The sequence below is a fragment of the Herpailurus yagouaroundi genome, unplaced genomic scaffold (assembly GCF_014898765.1).
Source record: "Herpailurus yagouaroundi ecotype Mexico unplaced genomic scaffold, PumYag 190, whole genome shotgun sequence".
NCBI classification, from domain to species: domain Eukaryota; kingdom Metazoa; phylum Chordata; class Mammalia; order Carnivora; family Felidae; genus Herpailurus; species Herpailurus yagouaroundi.
In genome coordinates this window covers 34,308,262-34,329,289 of record NW_024412421.1, presented here as the reverse complement: position 1 = coordinate 34,329,289, position 21,028 = coordinate 34,308,262, and the positions used below count along the sequence as shown (strand labels likewise).

Genomic DNA, 21,028 nt, shown 5'->3' with positions numbered 1-21,028 from the left:
CCGGGCCTCGGGTGAGTGCGGCGGGCCGGGCCGGGCCGGGGCCGGGGCCGGGCGGGCTGCTCACACCCCGGCCTCCCGGCCACTCCCTGTCCCCGGCCCGCCCTTCCTTCGGCCCCCCTGCGCCCTCTCCTCCGGACGCCGCGCTTCTGCGACCTTCCCGAGCTCCTCGGGGGCACCTCTGTGCCACCTCTGTGCCTGCGCTTGCCTTCCCTTCCAGGTGTCTCCTGTCACTCTTGATCTCTCGGGATACGGCCCGAATCGCAGCCCCAGGTTTTCGCCTGACCTTGGGCGTGACACTTAGCTCTCCCGAGCCGCGGTTTCCCCCCTCTCATAAACTAATAACGGGGTTGTTGTTAGAGCCAAAGGAGAGAGTGGCTATAAAACCTTTCCGTAACCTGTAAAGAGTGCTTTATAGCCAGGCATTACAAAGGGCTTTCTTGAACTTTGCCCGTGGCTTCTCGAATGCTCCTGTTCTCCCTTTCTTTCTGAAAAGTTTGAATTATTCTCTCATTCTTCGCCCATCTTCCTGATGATCTTCCCTTCCCCCGATCAACGATCTTTGGCGGGGGGTGGGGGGGGAGGGTGGTTGCCGGACTGGGCATCTGGGGCGATCAGGTCAGCCTTCAGGTCAACGTCTGCGTCTTTTCTTGCAGCCAAGGTTCATCCCTCCCGAGGCGTCATTGCTGCTGGAACTAAGTCTCTCTGCTGTTGGACCGACACACTTTGCTAGCTTACCAGTAACCAACTCATTATGCTTCCTTTCGTGACCAGTTGTGCAGGGAGTCTGCTTAGTGTCTGTCCGTGCTGCTCATGTATGTATCTATTTTACTCTTACCGTCTCAGGTGGTCTAGAAACCTGGATCAATACACAGTTCTCCCTACACTCTTCCCCTCACAGACGAGGAGTTTCATTTCTTTGTTTTACAACCTGAACTCACCTACAGTCACCTTTTAAGAGGTCGCCTTGTTAAGCTTGCTGGTTAGGAGGTCAGAACTCGACTAAAGGGAAAAGCTCTTGGGGTATTTGAACAAACGGGGTGGAACAGAAGTGTTGAATTGCATTCCTTGAACACCCTGGGAGGTGTTCGAGGTAGAAGGGTTGGGGTTATTGAGGTTAGTTGGGCGTTGTGTATTTCTGGGAGTTAGACCGGTGGGTTCACCTTGACTTTTGAGGACAAGATGACGCCAAAGGTAGCTTCGTAAAGAAGTCATTCGACAGCCATCGGAAGGAACTCTTCGCATGGATGTCTCAGCTCAAAGCAAAGGGCGTAAAACGTGTACAGAAATATTCCTGCCACCAGTGGCTCAGAGCCTGCCTCAGGTTACAGGGAGCAAACTGGATCGTTGCAGCCGTGCTAATCCATCCATGATAAAAGCAGAAATCCCCTTCTAGAAAAGGACAAGTGTTAGCAGGAACAGCACGAAAAGGAACTTCATTAAGAGCAGTCTGGATTCAGTCAAAAGTATGGATACGTTTCTGCTTTCTTACTGAAAGTGTTATCTGCAGGCTCGAGACTCTTACCGATAGTATCGTTTTCCGTAATTTGAGGCAGTGGGACTAGAAATAAGTTTGCATTGGAACCTAGTGTGTTTGGAATGAACTGATGATCTGAGAGCTTCCCGGCTCCCCTGCTGGCGGGGCAGGTCTACAGATTATCTACCGGATAATTTTCCGGAAGTGGCTCCTAGGGATTATGTTTCTTAAAAACAGTGTTTTTACTTATAAAAATAATACAGCTCGGGGTGTCTGGGTGGTTCAGTCGGTGAAGCGTCCGACTCTTGGTTTCAGCTCAGGTCACGATGTCACCGTTCGTGAGCTCGAGCCTCCCTCTGTTTCTGCCCCTTCCCCACTCTCTATCACTCTCAAAAAAATAGTACGTTAACTTAAATAATACAGCTTATTTTGTATAAAAAGTCAAACACTAGAGCAGAGCATAAAGTGTGAACACTCATTGTACTCCCTTGTGTCCCCAAAGCCAGTGTCCAGGGTCAGTATTCACAACTGGCCGCATGACCATTCAGCTGCGGCATCTGAGACGTGTTTAGGTCGACTGTGAGAGTGGGTCACTTCCAGAGTTTAGAGGGAACAGTCCTGTCAGACCACCCTCGCTTCTGACACCAGCTGCAAGTTTTGGGGTTCTCAAAACCACCTTCAGTTTTGATTGTTATTGAGAAGGACTCGCGGAACTTGCTGAAAGCTGTTAGGGCACAGTCGAGGCTTTTTTACAAGTAAAAGGTAAAGATTAAAATCAGCCAAGGGAAGAGGCTTCTGGCTCAGAGTCTGAGGAAGGAGCCAGGGTGAAGCTGGGGTCTTCTTCTCTCTCGGATCCAGAATGTGTCACATTCCTCGCATGGATGGGACGGCTCGCACGCGCGGGGCACTCCCAGCCAGGGAAACTCAGAGGAGCCGTGGTGCTTCGAGTCCTCTTTGGGGTTCCCTTTCATAAGCATAATTGGGTGATTCATCAATTGCCATGCTGATGCTGCGTGCCCCAGAGCCCCCCTCGGAACCACCTTGTCGGTCTCAATGGCGTGGCCAGCTCCCACCCGAAATCAGACTGTCAGCCGAGGACCAAGGCCAGACCTCCTTTTGGGCAAGGTTAAACTTTTTGTTACACAGGACCCTTCCTTCTTTCATCGTCCCTTTCTACTTAAAAATCCACTCTTGTGCTTTACCACTGATGAATGGCTACCTTCTGGAGCATGGAGGAGACAGAGGCCACTGGGAGAATTCGCTCAACCTTGATTTTTTTTTTCTAGCTAAAATATCTCCCAATGTCCACCAGTCTTTTTCTTTCCTTTGTCTCTGAGGAAGAGAGAATCCCTCTTCCCATTAACTCTGTGTCTGTTCTTTGGTCAGCCTGTTTCGGGACCGGCATTCAGTCATTTCCACTTACTTTTGCCTCTCTGATTTTTTTTTCTCTTTCACTGACTGCTTTGCCTCTGTCTACAAACATGTCTTTGTCTTGCTAATCTTAGCTCTGCTTACCACTGAGTCTTACTCCATTCTTGGAAAACCTTGTCAGAATCCTATTGTCTAATAAAATCCAGATCCTAACGGGCCCAAGATAACGCCTCACGTTGGCACAGCATCTTACAGTCTGAAAACAATTACGTCATCCTCCAATCCCCTGTAGATAGCGGGGGCTTGGTAAGTGCTTGATCAATGGGTAATTTGGCTGAGCAGAGGGTGAGAGTCCTCAACTTGGGGGAGACAGCAGGAAGAGAAGCACAGAGGGGTAAGAGGGCATGGGGAGGGAACGGGCATACGCGCCGTGTGGAAGAGAGTGTGAGCACCACGCCTGAAAAGGAAGGGGAGCCAGGTTCAGTGGGGCCTCGAATGCCATGGGCAAGGCTGAAAGGTTTCGGACCAGACTGACTCTGACGCACCGGGTGATGTTTGGTGATGACTCCTGCAGCTGCGTGGAGGGTGGCTGGACCTCGCGACCGACCGTGGAGATTAGGGTTCTGCAGAGGCACCTGCCGGAGGCGAGGTGCCTAAACTTGGTGGTGGGAAAGGTGAGAAGAGAAGGGGCCGAGCCCTAAGCAGGAGGTGTCCTCGAGCCTGTAGGGAGGGGTGGAGGTTGTGTGTCTAGAGGGCGAAAGGGACTTAATAAATACCGGTTGCCTGAGGAGTGCTCCCGGTACGTGGGAGGAGAGGAGGGCTCTGTGTTTAGCTGGTGCTTCGGAAAGGGTGCTGTTTGTTCACAGCGCCCAGTAAGCAGGGGCAGGCAGGATAGAGAGGCCGCCAGTGTCTCTCGAGACAGGCTCTTACAGCGTCAGTTCTGTGTTGAAATGTTTTGAATTCTTAGAGTTCCATAGTCCCTAATTCAGTTTATTCATTACAGAATGCGTTTTCTGACACCAAGTGCTCTGGGAGGCGGTGTATTTTAACGGAAGAGCATGGGCTTTGGAGTCAGAACGGTCCCACGTCCACCCTTCACTGGCTGTGAGCTCGGGCAGGTTACTGTCGCTGTAAGGCTGCATCTGTTCGTGCCTGAAGTGAGCTCATATTAGGGCCTTGCTCTTAGGCTAGCGGCCGGCTTCAAGGTAATGATGTATGTAAAGTTCCGGGGTGCACGGGGGGTGCGTAGTGATTGGCCTTTCTGATATCTTACATTGTCGTTAATTTGCAACTGAGAGCTAGCTACGTTAGCACGTCAGATGGTCCCAGTGTTTTGGATTTGGGCGAGTCTGATGTTGCAAGAGTTCACGTCATGTTAAACGAGGAACCCCTATTTAGGAAGATGTGGAAAGAGGCTGGGATTCGCCAGCCTGGTTCAGGTCCAGCCGTTCCCTGGGGCAGGACACCTAAGAGGTTTGGAACTCTGGTGTTCTTTGTGTCTCTGGATTTAGAATTCCCGAGGGTTCGTTTACCTTTTTGGGATCTTTAGAAAAAGCTTTCAGAGACAGGCTGTGGCTCTCGCGCAGGGATAACCGTGAAACCTCTGGGATATCGGTGAGCGCGTCCTTGAGGCCACTTCATCCAGCCCGTGCTCAGGATGACACCCTGGAAATGGAGATTCCCCCAGAAGTGTGGGATTCTCTCCTCCTCCCCTTCTCTCTCTCTCCCCTCAACCCTTCCGCACGTCTCCCTGACTGCTTTCCGCAAGGCTCCCAGACTCCTGACCGCGCCCCCGCCTCCCCCACCCCGGCCAGATCCCACCGCCTCCCCTCGGTGTCCCTGAGTCTTCTCGGGCACGCTCCTTGCCCCTCAGCTCACTGCACAGACAGGTGCAGAGTGCGCGGCGTCCTGGGGGTGTGCCGGGACATTGCAGGGCATGTGACAGCCCGCGAGGTGGGGAGGTCAGCAGGCTCTAGGTCAGGTAGAGCTTTAGACCACAAGGAGGCCTTTGGATGTTACTCTAACGGCAGAGGCCCCTCGTTGGGTGGGTTTTTTTTGTTTTGTTTTTTAAATTTTTTTTTTCAACGTTTATTTATTTTTGGGACAGAGAGAGACACAGCATGAACGGGGGAGAGGCAGAGAGAGAGGGAGACACAGAATTGGAAACAGGCTCCAGGCTCTGAGCCATCAGCCCAGAGCCTGACGCAGGGCTCGAACTCCCGGACCGCGAGATCGTGACCTGGCTGAAGTCGGACGCTTAACCGACTGCGCCACCCAGGCGCCCCATCGTTGGGTGGTTTTAAGTAAGGGAGGAGTATGATCTGATTTGTATCTGTGAAACCTTATTCGGGGTGGGCCGTGGGTTGAGGGAGGCAGTGACGGTAAAGACCGACCGGGAGTGCTGGGGAGGCGCCCTGCGGACTGCCTGGGGGAGGGCTCGTGGCCATGGTTTGGCTGGGCAGGAGGTGGAAGAGGGCAGATTTGGGCTGGTTTTGGAGATGGCGCCCACAGGACTTGCTGGAGGGTTCGATGTGAAGAGGTGGGGGGGGGCAGGTGGGGGAAGAGTTCAGCGAAGAGTGACTCCTATGTTTGGACCTTGACAACTAGCTGGAGGAGGTACGCCCTACGGAGCTGCGAAGGTCCGTAAGGGTTTGGTGGGCGGAGGGGGTTGTTGGGGAGGATCTACTCAGTGAGGGCTGGTCCAGATGGCTGGATCTACTCAGTGATGTACGGTTCGTTTCGGAGCTTCCCAGATATGCGTATCATTAGCAGCAGTGTTTGTGGGCCTGAGAGCCCAGAAGATCCTTTAGAGAGAGCGGAGATAAAGGGAAAACCCAGGGCTGAGCCTGAGCATCGCCACTGAGGCACCTACAAAGAGGAGGACCCAGTAAGAGACTGAAGCGAGGCCTGTGGGAAAGAAGGAAAACCCAGCACCGTCCCCCTGCACCCATGAGATTGGCTCCTGGTGGGTGCGTTTCTCCATTTGCCATCTCTGATCGGCAGCACCCAAGGCCTGTTCTAGAGCGGTTATGTATTTTAGTGTCGAAGACCTTCCTAGAAACCTTAAATAAGTTTACTTGTCACAGTGTGCATAATGTGCCAGCATATTATTGAGACTTGGCTTTACTTGGCTTAATATTCTGTTGGTTTTTTTCCCCCTTAAATGTTAATATTCTGTCTTTGGATTCAATAATTTGAGAAGATGGTGGTTTTGTACAGCATACATCATCGGTAGGGTTTGAAAGCACAAACTAAATCTTTCATGATTGCAAAATGATGGAAGGAACGTTCGAGAACGTAATTGCTGTAAATACGCTACAGCACGTTATGTGGCCACTCCATTCTTTCCTTCTTTCAGCAAGTACAGCTACGACTCTACGCTCCACCCTGGCTCACTTAGCATCCAGGATGAAGGTTGATGCCCCGGGACAGACGTGCTAGACCTTTCCCTTCACGTCCTTTCAGGTCGCAGCCTGTTTGCACAGCCACGTGCTGGAACTTATTTTTATCCCGAAGGGCCCCCTCTGCTGAGCTCTTGGAACTGCCCTGCTGATCCAGCCTCCGTCCGACCTGGCCACCTTGTCACTTCCTCCAAACCCGGTTCTTAGTCTCACCAGGACCTCCAGCTCCTTAGAATTTTCTGCCAGCTGGCTTGTCAGGCTTCTCCCCTTCCTCCTGCATTCCACAAAGGGTCATTTCAGCTCAGGCCTTGCCTTTGACACCTGTTTGACACCTGGTTTTCCATCGAATCATCGGTCCTCGTGGCTACTCTCCAGCCCCGCGTAAGCCTTTGGGTGCTGAGCTGGGCTCTTGGACGGCAGAGCAAAGCGGTCCCATCACGTTGTTAGAAAGTGGGGGTCTGCGGCACCTCGTGGGCCCGCCACTTGCTCGGCTGCTCTCCCTGCAGCAACCGTTCCCCGATCTCAGTGGCTTCCTGCACTTGTAACACCCACAGCCCACTGGTTACTCTTTGCTCAGAAAACAGTGCTGTGGGGTGTAAACAGCTTTAGCTTCAGCCCATCTCCATGGTTTTCCATAGACCCCCCTGCCCCACTGTTGCTTCCTCCTCCTCAGGAAGGGGGATCGTCCCCCCGAGTCTGCAAACTTGGACCCTCATCCTTTCAAAACACAAAAGTGCAGCGAGCCTAAATTACTTTTGTAGTGGCAAGAAAAGTTCAGCGAAGTACAGAATTAGAAAGAAAAAAGAAACAGGAGTAAGCATGGCGAGGCCTCTTAGCTTATGTTTTCTTGGTCCGATATCTTAATTGGCTCAACTGTACATAAATATTTCATTCTGTTTCCATTAAATCACTTTGGGGGGCGTGGTAGGCTTTTAAAAGCATGGCACAGGGGCGCCTGGGTGGCGCAGTCGGTTAAGCGTCCGACTTCAGCCAGGTCACGATCTCGCGGTCCGTGAGTTCGAGCCCCGCGTCGGGCTCTGGGCTGATGGCTCAGAGCCTGGAGCCTGTTTCCGATTCTGTGTCTCCCTCTCTCTCTGCCCCTCGCCCGTTCATGCTCTGTCTCTCTCTGTCCCAAAAATAAATAAACGTTGAAAAAAAAAAATTTATAAAAGCATGGCACAGTCAAACCAAGGTGCACTTTGGTGACACCTGCCTGGAGCCCCTGTGGGTCCAAGGCGGCCGGTGTGCAAACGGGGAGCCCGCACAGCCCGGGTTTGACCGCGCAGGCTACTTACGTGTGAATTTTTTTGATACGGTATATAATACCGTAAATGTGTTTTCTGACTTTCTTAACACTTTTTCTCGTGCTTCATCATAAGAATACGTACAAAAATTGTGTTCGTTGGCTGTTACCGTCATCGTGAGGCTTCAGATCAACGGTAGGCTGTTAGGAGTTAGATCTCGGGGGACTCCGAAGTTACCCACAGGTTTTTGACTGTCTGTGGGGATGGCGTCCCCAGCCCCGTGTTATGCGAGGGTCCGCTGCACCTCTTTAGGATTACCGTAGCGTATGAGATGGTGCACGAGAGCGGAAACTGGGAAACAGAATCCCCTCTGCTTTTCCTTTCAGCCGCGTAGATCCTGGACTTCCCGGCACTTTTGGAAAGCGCTTCTCTAATTTTCCCATCCCCCGCTCTCCCAGGCTCGTGGCCCTGGACTGAACCTGCCAGGGCGAGATCCCTGAGGGGCTCCTCCAGTGCCCGCTTCGCTGGGGCTGACTGCTCCCGCCTGCCTGCTCTTCCCCGGCCCTTGTGGCGCCCTTGCTGGCTCTTTGGGCCCCTGCCAGGGCTCTAGCCCCACACTTCTGTGGCCCCGCGGGTGGTCACGTCCGGTCCCCCTTTGCTCGTCCCCTCTGTGCTGCGGTCTCTAGGTCGGGGCAGGGGGAGGGCGGAGGACTGTCCGCCAGTGTGTTCCACAGGTGCCTGTAAGTCTGTGAGTCCCAGTCTCGGGCTCTCTCCCTGAGTCTGCAGCTCCTGTGTCGCGGCAGAAGCGGCCGGGGCAGCAGTGTTTCCGAGTCCCTGTCGCGTCCTTGTATTGCGCCCCTGCTGCCCCGTGCTGTCGGTCCCTGCTGTGCTCTTTCTTCCTGGGCCTGGCTGTGAGATAGGGGCGCACAGGCCCTGCCCCCTCTTGGCCCTGGCCTGCGCCTTCTCTGCTCTCGGCCGCAGCAGCCTCCTTCCACCCGGGTCTCACCTTGTTGCCAATTACATTTTAAAGCATCTGTTCACAAAGTACCGGTGCCTCCCATTCCAGCGGAATGAGTCCAGGCTTCCAGACTCCTCCACGGGCCGTTCTGAGCACCTCGGGAGTGGCCCCCGTCTGCCCGTCCCCTCTGCCTCTCCCCGCCCTCCTTCTCCCCAGGCCTGAGGCCCCGTAGCACGCCGTGCGCCTCTCCCACCCGGGTCTTCTCACACTCTCCTCTCCTGTCTGGGCCCTGCCTGTGGTCACGGCCCACCACGCGGTCCCCTTGCTTTCTCGACGCTTTCTCTGGCTCCTCCAGACAGAATTAGCTGCTGTCCTCCCTCTCACTTGTCACACTTGGCTCCTAATTTGGGGGTAACACTTAGCATATTATTTACCAGCCCGACTGCCACCTCTGCTGGTCTGTGAACTCCTGTGGGCTAAAGCTCCCGTCTGCGCTTGTGCATCGGGGGCCTGCTGTAGAGGGGATGGTGTTGGAACCGCCCCCCCCGCCCCCCGCCACCTTTGAATTAAGTAGATCTTTCATGGCTTGTGTTTGCTTCGTATGCTGCTTCTGTGCCTGAAGCAGAGAGTTGCTTATTCCTGCTTTTTATAGGTCATGAGTGGGTGTATGAATACTAAAGCCATAATGAGTTTAAACAGCATTGTAATATAAACATGAATACCAGACTCTAGGGTAGACATTCTTTTTATTGCAATAGAGAAAGTAATTATATCATGATTTTTTTTTTTTGTTTTAGATTTTATTTTTTTAAGTACTCTCGATACCCAGCATGGGGCTCACACTCAAAACTCCGAGATCAAGAGTCACACGCTCCACTCGCTGAGCCAGCAGGCGCCCCTCTTGATTCTTTTTTGTAGTAACTCATCACCAGGGAATACTGATGTCTTTCGTTCATTTGTTTTCAGTTTGTATTTGAGAACACATTTTCTGTTTACAGCCAAGGTAAAAAGCAAGGGAAGAGGCCAAGAACTTTGTCTGAAGGGACGTCTTGTCAGAGACGTCTTGGCTCCTGAGCGCAGCTTCTGGAGGAAACATCTGGCTGGAGCTTGGCTTCACTTGGCCTTTCCCACCCGGCACATGAACTCGCACCGGTTATTTTCCTCCTGTTCATTCTTTTAGTGAAGCGGAATTAATGTATGATGAAATGTACAATTTTAAGCGTACTGCTGATTGTTGGCTGTTTTTTTTTTAATTTTTTTTTTTTTTAATGTTTACTTATTTTTGAGAGACAGAATGTGAGTGGGGGAGGAGCAGACAGAGAGGGAGACACAGAATCCAAAGCAGGCTCCATCCAGGCTCTGAGCTGTCAGCACAGAGCCCAACGCGGGGCTCGAACTCATGAGCTGTGAGATCACGACCTGAGCCGAAGTCGGACTCTCACTCGACTGAGCCACCCAGGCGCCCCTGTTTTGTTTTATTTTGTTTTGTTTTTTTAAGTTTTAAAAAAAAAATTTTTTTACGTGTTTTTATTTATTTTTGAGACAGAGAGAGACAGCATGAGCAGGGGAGGGGCAGAGAGAGAGGGAGACACAGAATCCACATCAGGCTCCAGGCACAGAGCCCGACGCGGGTCTCGAACTCCCAGACAGCGAGATCATGACTTGAGCCGGAGTCGGACGCTTAACCGACTGAGCCACCCAGGCGCCCTGACTTTTGTCTTGACAGATGCTATGTCCCTCTCAGGATCCGGGGCATTTCCATCAGCTGAGAAGGTAACTTTGGCTCTTCTCAGTCATTCCCCTTGTGTTCAAACCCACTTTGAATTCTTTAAAAATAAATTCATGTTGCCTGGTTTCAAGGGCCATGTAGATGGCAGAACATTTTTTTTTTTAATTAATGTATTTATTTTTTAATGTACATCCAAATTGGTTAGCATAGAGCAACGATTTCAGGAGTAGATTCCTTAAGCCCCTTCCCCATTTAGCCCATCCCCCTCCCACAACGCCTCCGGCAGCCCTCTGTTCTCTATATTTATATTTAAGAGTCTCTTATGTCTTGTCCCCCTCCCTATTTTTATATTAGTTTTGCTTCTCTTCCCTTCTGTTCATCAGTTTTGTATCCTAAAGTCCTTATATGAGTGAAGTCGTATGATAATTTGTCTTTCTCTGACGAATTTCACTTAGCATAATACCCTCCAGTTCCAGCCACATAGTTGCCAATGGCAAGATTTCATTCTTTTTGATTGCCGAGTAATACTCCACTGTGTATATACCCCACATCTTCTTTTTCCGTCCATCCGTCGATGGACGTTTGGGCTCTTTCCATACTGTGGCTACTGTTGATAGCGCTGCTGTAAACATAGGGGTGCACGTGGTCCTTCGGAACAGCATACCTGTATCCTCTGGATAAATACCTAGTTTAACTTTTTTGGATAAATACCCAGCAGTTGCTGGGTTGTAGGGTAGTTCTAGTCTTAGTTTTTTGAGGAACCTCCCTACTGTTTTCCAGAGTGGCTGCACCAGCGTGCTTTCCCACCAGCAGTGCAAAAGAGTTCCTCTTTTTCCACATCCTCGCCAGCATCTGTTGTTGCCTGAGTTGTTAATGTGAGCTGTTCTGACAGGCGTGAGGTGGTATCTCAGTGGGTTTTGATTTGTATTTCCCTGATGATGAGTGATGCTGAGCATCTTTTCATGTGTCGGTTGGCCATCTGGATGTCTTCTTTGGAGAAGTGTCTGTTCATGTCTTTGGCCCATTTCTTCACCGGATTATTTGTTTTTTGGGTGTTGAGTTTGATAAGCTCTTTAGAGACTTTGCATACTAACCCTTTATCTGATACGTCGTCCTTGGCAAATCTCTTCTCCCATTCCGTCAGTTGCCTTTTAGTTTTGCTGATCGTTTCCTTCTCTGTGCAGAAGCTTTTTATTTTGCTGAGGTCCCAGCAGTTCATTTTTGCTTTTGTTTCCCTTGCCTCCAGAGAGGTGTTGAGTAAACAGTTTCTGCGGATGGCAGAAGGTTTTTGGGGTTTAGCCACGTTGTTGCAGGTATCAGTAGCTTTTTCCTTCTTTGTTGCTGAGAAGTGTGCCGTTGCAAGAATGTGCCGTAGTTTGTTTATTCGCCTCCTGGTGCTGGATATTTGGATTGTTTCTAGTCCGGAAGATTATGAATAAAGCTGCGTGAACAGTGCTGTCCGTGTTTGTGTTCACATTCAGCGTTCTCGGGTAAATATCTCGAAGTGGAATTGTTGAGTCATAGGGTGGGTGTTTAACTGGGAGAAAGTGCCAGGCCGCTTTTCTTTTCGAAGTGGTTGCTGCGTTGGTTACTTTTTAAAATATATACAAGTAATTGGGGATTTGGTCTCCTTGTAGAGATGCTGCTCTAAACGTGACGTCTGAGCAGTCTTGTATTTTGCAAAGCCAGCTTTACTTTAAAACATTGTTACGTAAGCTTATCTGAAAACAGTTCAAAGTATCATTGCATATTAATAGTTGGTTACCGCATAGCTATGTGAACAAAGTTACTGTATATAAATACCGTATTTTAAAAGTCTTCCCCCCCCCCCCCCCATTAGTTTCAGCAGCTTTGGAGTCACGGCTACATTTGTTCCTCAGAAGGGGCTCAGGGCTGGAAAGGTGCTAGGGGACAGTGGCCGGGGTGGAGGTGGGAGGACACGCAGGGGGGTCGTCGGGTAGGTGCCGAGGGAGAAGTGGCTTCTGAGGAGCCTTGAGGCAGGACAGTGAGCAGCCTCGCTCTGCTCTGGAGCGTCTGTCTGGTGGCAGGGACTGGGGGGCCCCCCGGGAGAGGCGCCTCCCGCCTCCTGACCCCCGGCCCCTCCTCCTCCCCGACTTGCACGCCAACCTCCCGCTGTCCTAGTCAGGGGTTTTGGTTTCGGAAGACAGCACCGACGGAGGGTTTGCTTGAGCAGAATAATCTATTGGAAGGACACGGGAGAAAGAACGGACAGGCGCCGGGACGGTGGGCCAGCCGACTGTATTTTATGCTGTCTCCTGAGTTCTTTCTCTTTGTCACTTAGCTCTCCTTTTGGGAGAGTTCCTCACTCTCCTGTCCGATCCTGTTTTTAAAATTCTGTCACCATTTTTATTTTCAGTAACTAGGAAGTTCTCAGAATGTTCCTCTTTTGTTTCACAGATACGATTTCTTATTTCTTCTTAATTTCTCTCTCTCTCTGCCTTTTGCCTGTTCTGTGTTTCTTTCTGGGGCTCTAGCCTTTCGCACGCCCCGTTGTGGGCTTTTTTCAAAACATCTGAGCCACGTGTAAGCCAAAGAATCATGCTGTCTTCCTTGAACGCACACGGTGATGCGTGCCAGTCATATTTCAGAAAGACTGGAAAGAAATGGACAGCTTGAAAAAAAAGTAATGAAAAGATTCGTGCTGGGAATAAAGACTGTTTATGTCGGGGGTCCCGCCCACCTTGTTATCTTCAGGCCCTTTTTCTCAGGGCCACACACGGGTGCTTCTGCAGAGGCCACGTCTGGTTGCCGCCCGCGGGTGACCGGGAGCCAGAGGGAGACGCCAAGGGGGGCGGTCTTTTCCTCCAGTAGGCAGTCCTCACTCGGTTCCCTGTTTCCCTCCTTCCCCGTGGGCCCAGCACCTCTCCCCTCGTGGTCTGGCTCTGTCCGGTTTTCTCTGTGATTCTCCTGCTGTGGCCGCTAAAACCGTTGTCGGCTTTTGAAACGCAGGCTGGTCGGATGTGGCCTGGATTCTCCCTGGGGATCTTTCTCAAGAGGTTCGGGCTTCTAGACTCGCATTTAATCCTGGGGCAGGCGTAACGTGAATCACTTCAGAGTTTACTAGTAGTGGAAATGCAGAGGAGCGATGACTTCATCGTCAGGGGCGGTTCCGGGTAGCGGAACTTTACGTGACAAGTGTGATGTTGGTTACACAGCTCCCCGAATTAATCCCGGCCTGAGAAATGCCGTGTACTTCAGTCGTAAGAGAAGTAACCTTTCTCATCAGATCTTGTTGTCTTTCAGATCCCGTCACATAGGACACTATGCACCTTCACATCCTGAAGAAAAGGCGCAAAATGTTCAAGTAATGCTTCGAGCTCGTTTGTGAGGTAAGCGAGGGGCCCTGCTGACGCTGACTGCGTTCGTTGACGGGGCGGTTTGTGCGGTATAGACGGTCAGTCTTTGACCTGTGGGCTTCGGCTCGCTCGCCGCCTCTGGAGGGGGCTCCATGACGCGAACCCGTGAGCGATCCGTACGGCAGACGAGGTGGGCGCCGGGCGAGAATTAACGGGAAGCGTCGCCCGGATGGCAGTCCCCACACGTCGCAGCGACCCGCCGTGCCACCTGCCGCGTTCTGGGAAACCGCTGTCCCTAATGTGAGCATAAACCGCTCAGGTGCGGCAGCGTGGACGGCATCCCGTTAAATCGGCCGCTAAAGTCCAATGATGACGGTGCGCCCCCGGCTCGCCCGTCGCTCGATCGCGCTGCCTCCGGGTTCCCTCAGAGGTGGCCGTCAGGGCTCGGAGACGAGGGCGGTGCGGCCCTGAGCGGGGAGGGGGCCGCGCCCTCGCCCCGGCGGCTGCAGGCGGTGTCCCGTCTGCTGTCCCGTTTCCAGCGTCTGCATGGCTTCTTCACTTCCTCCCCTCCCTTCCTGTGGTGTAAACACAGTGACTCGGCAGAACGCCGGCTCGTGCAGCCGGTGACCGAGCACCCGGTCTAGCCGGCCGCGCCCTGCCGTGTTCAGCGCTTGTTTTCCTGGACACGAAGTGACTTTGGGCTGTCAGGTTCTTTTCCCGTGGCCTTCGGCTGATTTGACAAACGTGGCACATCGGCGCCCTCCCACGGTGTCCGTGCGTCTGCGGCTTCTCCTGCAGGAGCACGCCTGTCACCGGTACCTTGCCGGCAGGGCCGAGCGGGACGGGCCCAGCGTGCGCCGTGCCTCCGGACGACCCTCTGGGCCCTGCTCTCCGACGGCCCAGACGCGCTCTGGCGCAAGGCTGGCCCGTAGCTTCTTGTCTTGCTGTCCGGCGAGCAAGCGCCCACTCGTCACGGGGAGCGTCCTGCTCGAGGAGTGGCCGTGAAGCAAAACGGAGGCTGGTCTCAGGGATTCTCCGGCTTAAGGCCTCGATGTATAGTGACGATGCGCTAAGACTCTTTCCTGGAAATCGCTATGAAACTACTTCAATCTGAGAAAGGGACCAGTCTCTCGGTGTTGCATCTGCCGAATAACAAACATGCCCTTGCCGGGGGCCCAACAGCCTGCACGCGGCAAACGGGCACACGGGGAGAAGGCCAGACCCTTCATGAGAGCCCGCCAGGGAGGGAAGATGCACAGGAGCTCCCTTAAGGCAGAAGGGGGTCTGCACGCCACAGGCAGCACCGGTGGGCGGGCCCTGAGAGTTCCAGGGACGGGAGAAGCTTCCAGTCACTGCCCGGGCACTGACAGAACTGGGCTGCACCGGGGGTGTGCGCCGTCCTCCGATGGTCACGTCAGGTGTGCCAAAGCCCTTCTCCCAGCGTGCCCCTCTGGGGAACGGTACCTGTCAGGACGGCTTGCTGGGGGGAGAGGGGTGCGGGGAGCTCGTCTGCACGGAGTGGACCCCCGGGAAGGCGCGCCGTCGGGCCAGAAGGCTGGCTGTGATCTGTCCACGCTCTCTTGATCTTTAGTTTCTTGTGTGTCACTCAGAAAAAACCTTCAAGCGATGTGTGTCCGACCTGCGAGCGGGGTTATTTTACGGCCTGAGGGAAACCGGGTCTGGTCTCGTGCCCGTGCACCGAGCTGCCTCTTGTCGGCTCGTCCTTGTCATCACTGTGCCGCAGTTGCTTCCGAGGAAGAGCCGCGCCCATCTGTAGGCCCGTGGGGGCCCGGCGGTGCCCTCGCTCCTGCTCCCACGCTGAGCGTCCTCGGGGCCCCTGATGGAAGGCCGTGGGTGTTTCTCCTTCCGTGCATGAACACCAAGGCCAAGGGAACCCCCAGCCCCCCTTCCCCACCGCGATCACGAGCGCTCAGCCGCTCGGGACGCTGTCGGGGCGTGCATTAGCGCGGCAGCCAGAGCCGGCCAAGAAGAGCCCGGGTTTTTCCGGAGTCCCCTCACACCCCGCGCGCTGTCCTGTAGCGGGCAGCGTGGGAAGCACGGGAGAGGTGTCCGGGAACGGCTCAGCGAACGGATTAACGAGGGAACGAGAGTGTTAAGACGCGAAAGCAGAGAGGAGCACCCTCCCGGAACAGCACAGAGCTCAGGGCGATGGAGGGGACACAGAAGCGCACCGCACGCGGGGGGCCTGAGCGGACCGGGGCCCAAGGCCTCCGCACAGACACGGCCTGGGCCTGCTGGCGAGGGTGGCGGCTGTGGCACGACTCGCTCGGTCTCCACCGCGGCTGGGAGGCTGCCTCCGGCCTCTTCTTTCTCTTATCTCTGTTCGTCCATGGCTGTGGCTGGCCTTCGGCGGCTGTGTGCGCCTCGGGGTCACTCGTGCCGTGGGGTGTACTGTGTCATAGGCCGTAAACTAGTCCCCGAGGTGAAAGATTTTAAAGTTCAGGTCTTGTTCCGTTGTTAATGTTCTTTTCTGCTGTTTGTGGACTGTCTCACGAGATGGTCCGGAGCAGACTAACCCGTCCGGTTTACCAGTGTGCACGTGGGGGCCCCCCCCCCCCCCCCCCCGAGCCTCATCAGCTCTGTCCCGTCTCCTAGGGTGCCCGGGGACACCATGCCGTCATCAGGACACCGGCTCCGGGATGTCGAGCATCATCCTCTCCTGGCCGAAAACGACAATTATGACTCTTCGTCGTCCTCTTCCTCCGAGGCTGACGTGGCCGACAGGGTCTGGTTCATCCGCGACGGCTGCGGCATGATCTGTGCCGTCATGACGTGGCTCCTGGTCGTCTATGCGGACTTTGTGGTGACTTTCGTCATGCTGCTGCCTTCCAAAGACTTCTGGTACTCTGTGGTCAACGGAGTCCTTTTTAACTGCCTAGCGGTGCTGGCCCTGTCGTCCCACCTGAGAACCATGCTCACAGACCCCGTGAGTACCCACGGTCACCCTTCATCCCCTCTCGTGTCTGGTCGTGGGGCACCACAGACCCCGTGGCGAAGGTGCTGTTCCTCTGGCCTCGGGCTTTTATTAACTCCTGGTACAGACGTGTAGCATTTTTGTGTTGGTTTTTTTTTTTTTTTTTTTAAGTTTATTTGTTTATTTTGAGAGAGAGAGAGAGTGTGCGAGCAAAGACAAGTGGAGAAAGGAAGCAGAGGGGGAGAGAGAATCCCTAGCAGGTTCCACACTGTCAGCGCAAAGCCCAACGCAGGGCTCAAACTCGTGAACTACGAGGTCATGAGCTGAGCTAAAGTCAAGTCGGACGCTGAACCGACCGAGCCACCCAGGCGCCCCTATTTCTTTATGTAAAGCGGGTTCCACACCCACCATGCAACTCAAACTCGTGACCCCGAGATCAGCAGGCACCCCGCTTGTTTCATGTCTGAACTGGAGCATAAACATTGCTCAAAGTGGGGTCTCCGTGCAGAAATGAAAATCCATCCCATCGGGCTGTTTGTGCAAATGTAAAGGTGTCCCTGAGTGATTTGTCAAGTCCCTCCTGGTTTAAGTGCTTTGTTTCTCTGCAGATCAGACTGACAGCTGGGAGATCTGGTTCTAGATTTCACCACATAACTAATCTTTTCTGTTGTCTTTTGACCAGAAGCAGCTACTTGAACTTCAGTGGGCTAAATTGAGGTTAGATATGATCTCTAAGTTCTTTTTAGCTTCACAGTTCATTAATTGTTCTGTAATTACACACAGAAGCCGAGGCTGGCATCTCTTTCTAGCCTGGAGAGGGTCAAGGTCCTGCATGTCTGTGCGGCGGGGAGGGAGGGCTCCTTAGTGACCGCACTGGTTCCACCAGGTGTGGGTCGTTGACCCGGGAGGAAGTGACTGGGCCAGCGAGGTGTCCTCGGCTCAGGCTCGGGTCAGGGAGGGAGCCCGGCCCTGGTGTATTGTGCGGTGTTGACAAAACCAAGGTGCTGTATTGGGCTCCGTGTGGGAGCGATTTCCCTCAGAATAAAGACCTGACGCCGTGAACTGCCATCGGTCCCCGACGTCCCGAAGGCCGCTGGATTCAGAACCTGTGCGTTGGGGTTGAGGTTCTTTCTCTGAGGTGTGAGACCTCCTCTAGGTAAGCAGAGTGGTTGAGGCCCTTACAGCTCAGCCAGGAGTCCCCTGCAGACCCTGGATCCAGACTTGCTGCAGAGCCCGGAGGGGATGCAGAGGGCCGCTGTGTGGGGCAGGAGGGCCCGCAGGCTCAGCGGAGACGTTCCGGCCATCGGCATGCACGGCCGGGTGCTTGTGGTCCCTGTGGAGCTTCATTTGAAAACGGGTTCTTTCGAGAGCATTAAAACAGTGGTTTTAAACCTCGGGGGCGGGGGCTCCTGATTTGTGAATTACAGTCTTCAGGGCTCGTGTCTGTTGGTGGCGCTGTCCAAAGAAAAGACTGAGAAGTTAATGTCTTGTACAGATTTTTTTATAAATGAGATGAGGAGTTTGAGGCTGAAGCGATACTGATCAGTCCGCAGAGCGTGGTTTACGTGGACGCTGATGTGACTCTTGCTGTCTGAGCTCAGATCCCGGGGCTTTTCCCTGCTCTGTTCACTTGGTCTCTTGCCTAGTGGGGGTCTTGGGCAGAGGACAGCATTTATAGACCCGGCCGGGTGGGCAGCCGGGAGCGGCGCTGTGGGACGAACTCAGATGCATGGCCTCCCAGTGGCTTTGTAGCCTCACCTCACAGTCTCTGACCGCAGCCCACTCTGATGTCTGTCAGAGACTCAGCACAGCCTCCCTCTGGGAGTGCAACCCTGCTCCTGGGCCCTGCGGTCCAGCTCCTATCCCGGCCCCCCTCCTTCTACAGAAAAAGGTCTCCACCCTTGGAGGAAGCCCCAACGAGGCTGGGGGGAGCCGAGGAGAGGTGGTAGAGAGGTGTGGGCAGGACGCTGCGTCTGTCCTGCACGGACACATTCGTTTTCCTGGTCGGGTCACTACAGAGAACGTTGGATGCAGTGTTCAGAGGGAGGGCTTTCCAAGGTCAAGGAGGAGTTTGGGGCCTTGGATGTCAGCATTTTAATTCGAATTTAATCCGTATACCATAAAACGTGTTTTTTTTTTTAATTTTTTTTTTTTTTAACGTTTATTTTTTTGGGACAGAGAGAGACAGAGCATGAACGGGGGAGGGGCAGAGAGAGAGGGAGACACAGAATCAGAAACAGGCTCCAGGCTCTGAGCCATCAGCCCAGAGCCCGACGCGGGGCTCGAACTCACGGACCGCGAGATCGTGACCTGGCTGAAGTCGGACGCTTAACCGACTGCGCCACCCAGGCGCCCCAAAACTTACGTTTTTAAAGTGCATAGTTAAGTGGGTCTTATCCGGAGCTGTGAAACCCCACCATAGTCAGTTTTAGGACATTTTCATCACCCGGGCCTTTGTCTTGAGGCTTTCACTGCACTCTGGAGTTCCCAGCTTGCACCCCCGTGCCTGTTTTCACATGCTCCCTGCGCCCTGGGAGATCCATAAATGAGTAGGTAGGTCTAGGGGAAAGCCCCGTTCTCAGCTGCCCCTTGGCTAGGTCTTGGGGATCCAGAACGCATGACAGGGAGTTGGGATGAGATGGAAAGATACGGGAGAGGGACAGGGACGCAGAATCAGTGTAGGGCCTCCCGAGGCCCCGAGAGTGTTGTCGCCTCCCCGGGGTTCTGGGCCAGGAACCAGAAGAAAGACGCCCTAAACACCAGCGGGGGCCCCCAGCCGTTAAGCCCCGCGTGAGGGCCGTGCGGCTGTCCTTCTGTCAGGAAACAGTCCTGAGGGATCTCTTGGAAAAGAGGGGCGGTTGTTGGGGTGTCTGCTTTTCAGAACGGTACGGCAGTGGGTCACAGTTTTACTGGGGAAGGGTACATGTCTGTCTCATAAAAATGAAGGTGTGTGGAGTTTTAAAACTGGGTCCCTTGCCTCCTACTATGGAAACACGTGACACTGAACTGTCACTGGGAGCGTGTACGTTGCGGGGTTTGTAAGATCCGTATAGCGTTGTGACTACCGGATGTGTGGAGGAAACCTGATTAAAGACTCCAGATTGTGGTATGTAAATCCCCTAAAATTAACATCCTGACTTAAATTTTCAAAGCCAAAATGTGTTGAACCTTTCACTTTTAAATCTTTCTTAAGGAGAAAATTGTAGCGTTAGGAAACACTAGGGTCGAGACCCGAACAGCTTCCCAGTGCTAGGATGGCCAAGGGACAAGTGCTTGTGTGTTGGGAGGTGAACTGAGGAGCAGGGAGGGCTGGGCTCCTCCTGCTGGTGCACGGGTATTAGGTCAGCCCTTGCCCCACGCAGCTTCGGCTCTTGTGCCCAGTCCCTCGCCGTCCCCGCCACTGTGTCCCCGCCACTGCTCACTGCCGCCTCGCGTCTCCTCGGCTCTGCGCTCCCTCCGCGGCCCCGGCCTGCACTTCCCAGCGTGCCTTTCTGCTCGAGGTGCAGGCTCCGTGGCGCCAACCGGTGGGAGAGGGGACCTCGTTCCCACCTTGCCACCGTTACGAGCCTCCTCCACGCCAGCGGGTCCCCTTTCTTCGTGCGTCCCGCCGTGGCTCCTGGAGTCCTGTCCCGCGGACGTGTGGTCACTGCGCAGCCCCCGGTGACCGCTGCCCGGGCCTCGCTGGCGCTCTGCCTCTTGCCGTATTTCACCTTGGCCAGCACGTGGGGCACCCCCGCCACTGCCCTCCCACCGCGGGGCCCTCCCCACGGCCGGCAACGATCCCGTCTCAGGGCCGCACTTGGCAGGTGTGTGTACGTGAGCGCCCGTGGCGAGGCCGGCAGACCCGGGCGCGTGACACAGCCTCGCAGACGTGAGAGAAAGTCCTTCTTGATAGCATCCCATGAGGGTTGCCCGGCTGCAGCTGATGGGGAAACTCTGGGCCACCCCGGTCACGTCAGCCCTGCCTGTGAGAGCGCGGTGACAAGGAAGGGTGTCAGCAGAACACGCTGGCGCCCTTCGGGGACAGGCAGCGCCCTTGAGTCGGGAAGGCCTGACGAGTAAGCCTCGCCTCCGGCGTGTTCTGCGTAAAGCCAGGAAAGACTCAGGCGGCTGACCGGTTCAGAAAGGATGAGAAGGTGTTTCAAGTTCATGTGAATGCAGATGCCACTTTTCGTGGGAAGTGACTTCCGGTCCTGCCCGAGGGACAGTCACATCGCCGCACTTTACGCGGCGGCCGTGGCATCGCGCATCATCTGACGGCATCTCAGACCGAAGCGCGTGCGCTCACTGATTCTGTTTTTGAGCTTTCCTTCCCCGGAACCAAAATACGTTCTTGTCCCGCTACAGGGGGCAGTGCCCAAAGGAAATGCCACTAAGGAGCACGTGGAGAGTCTGCAGCTGAAACCCGGGGAGGTGATCTACAAGTGTCCCAAGTGCTGCTGCATCAAGCCTGAGCGTGCCCATCACTGCAGGTACCAAAGGCCCCGCCCCGGGCCCCCTACCCCAAGCAGCCCCCCCACAGCACCCCTCCCCAGAACAGCCCCCTCCCCAGAGCAGACCCCCACCCGGAGGAGCCCCCTGCCCCAGAGCAGCCCCCCC

The 21,028-nt window shown here is 54.3% G+C and overlaps 1 protein-coding gene and 1 long non-coding RNA gene across 6 annotated transcripts in view; one reads left to right on the top strand and one right to left on the bottom strand.

Moving 5' to 3' along the window:
- Positions 1 to 21,028, top strand: part of ZDHHC7 (zDHHC palmitoyltransferase 7) — a 30,268-nt gene continuing 9,240 nt past the window's right edge. The window contains exons 1-6 of one of the 4 annotated variants that reach the window (XM_040443258.1): positions 1 to 11; positions 654 to 812; positions 3,849 to 4,050; positions 13,442 to 13,527; positions 16,111 to 16,441; positions 20,777 to 20,901. In XM_040443258.1, coding sequence (XP_040299192.1) covers positions 16,127 to 16,441; positions 20,777 to 20,901 — 440 coding nt within the window. In that variant the 5' untranslated portion in view covers positions 1 to 11; positions 654 to 812; positions 3,849 to 4,050; positions 13,442 to 13,527; positions 16,111 to 16,126. Of the gene's footprint in view, positions 12 to 653; positions 813 to 3,848; positions 4,051 to 10,091; positions 10,222 to 13,441; positions 13,528 to 16,110; positions 16,442 to 20,776; positions 20,902 to 21,028 lie in introns of those variants that run through there. The other 3 variants (XM_040443257.1, XM_040443259.1, XM_040443260.1) reach the window with 3 other exon arrangements.
- LOC121009883 (uncharacterized) overlaps positions 16,873 to 21,028 on the bottom strand; it is a 44,063-nt gene continuing 39,907 nt past the window's right edge. For both annotated transcript variants that reach the window (XR_005780890.1, XR_005780891.1), the window contains exon 4: positions 16,873 to 17,884. This is a non-coding gene — a long non-coding RNA (uncharacterized LOC121009883). The remainder of the gene's footprint in view (positions 17,885 to 21,028) is intronic.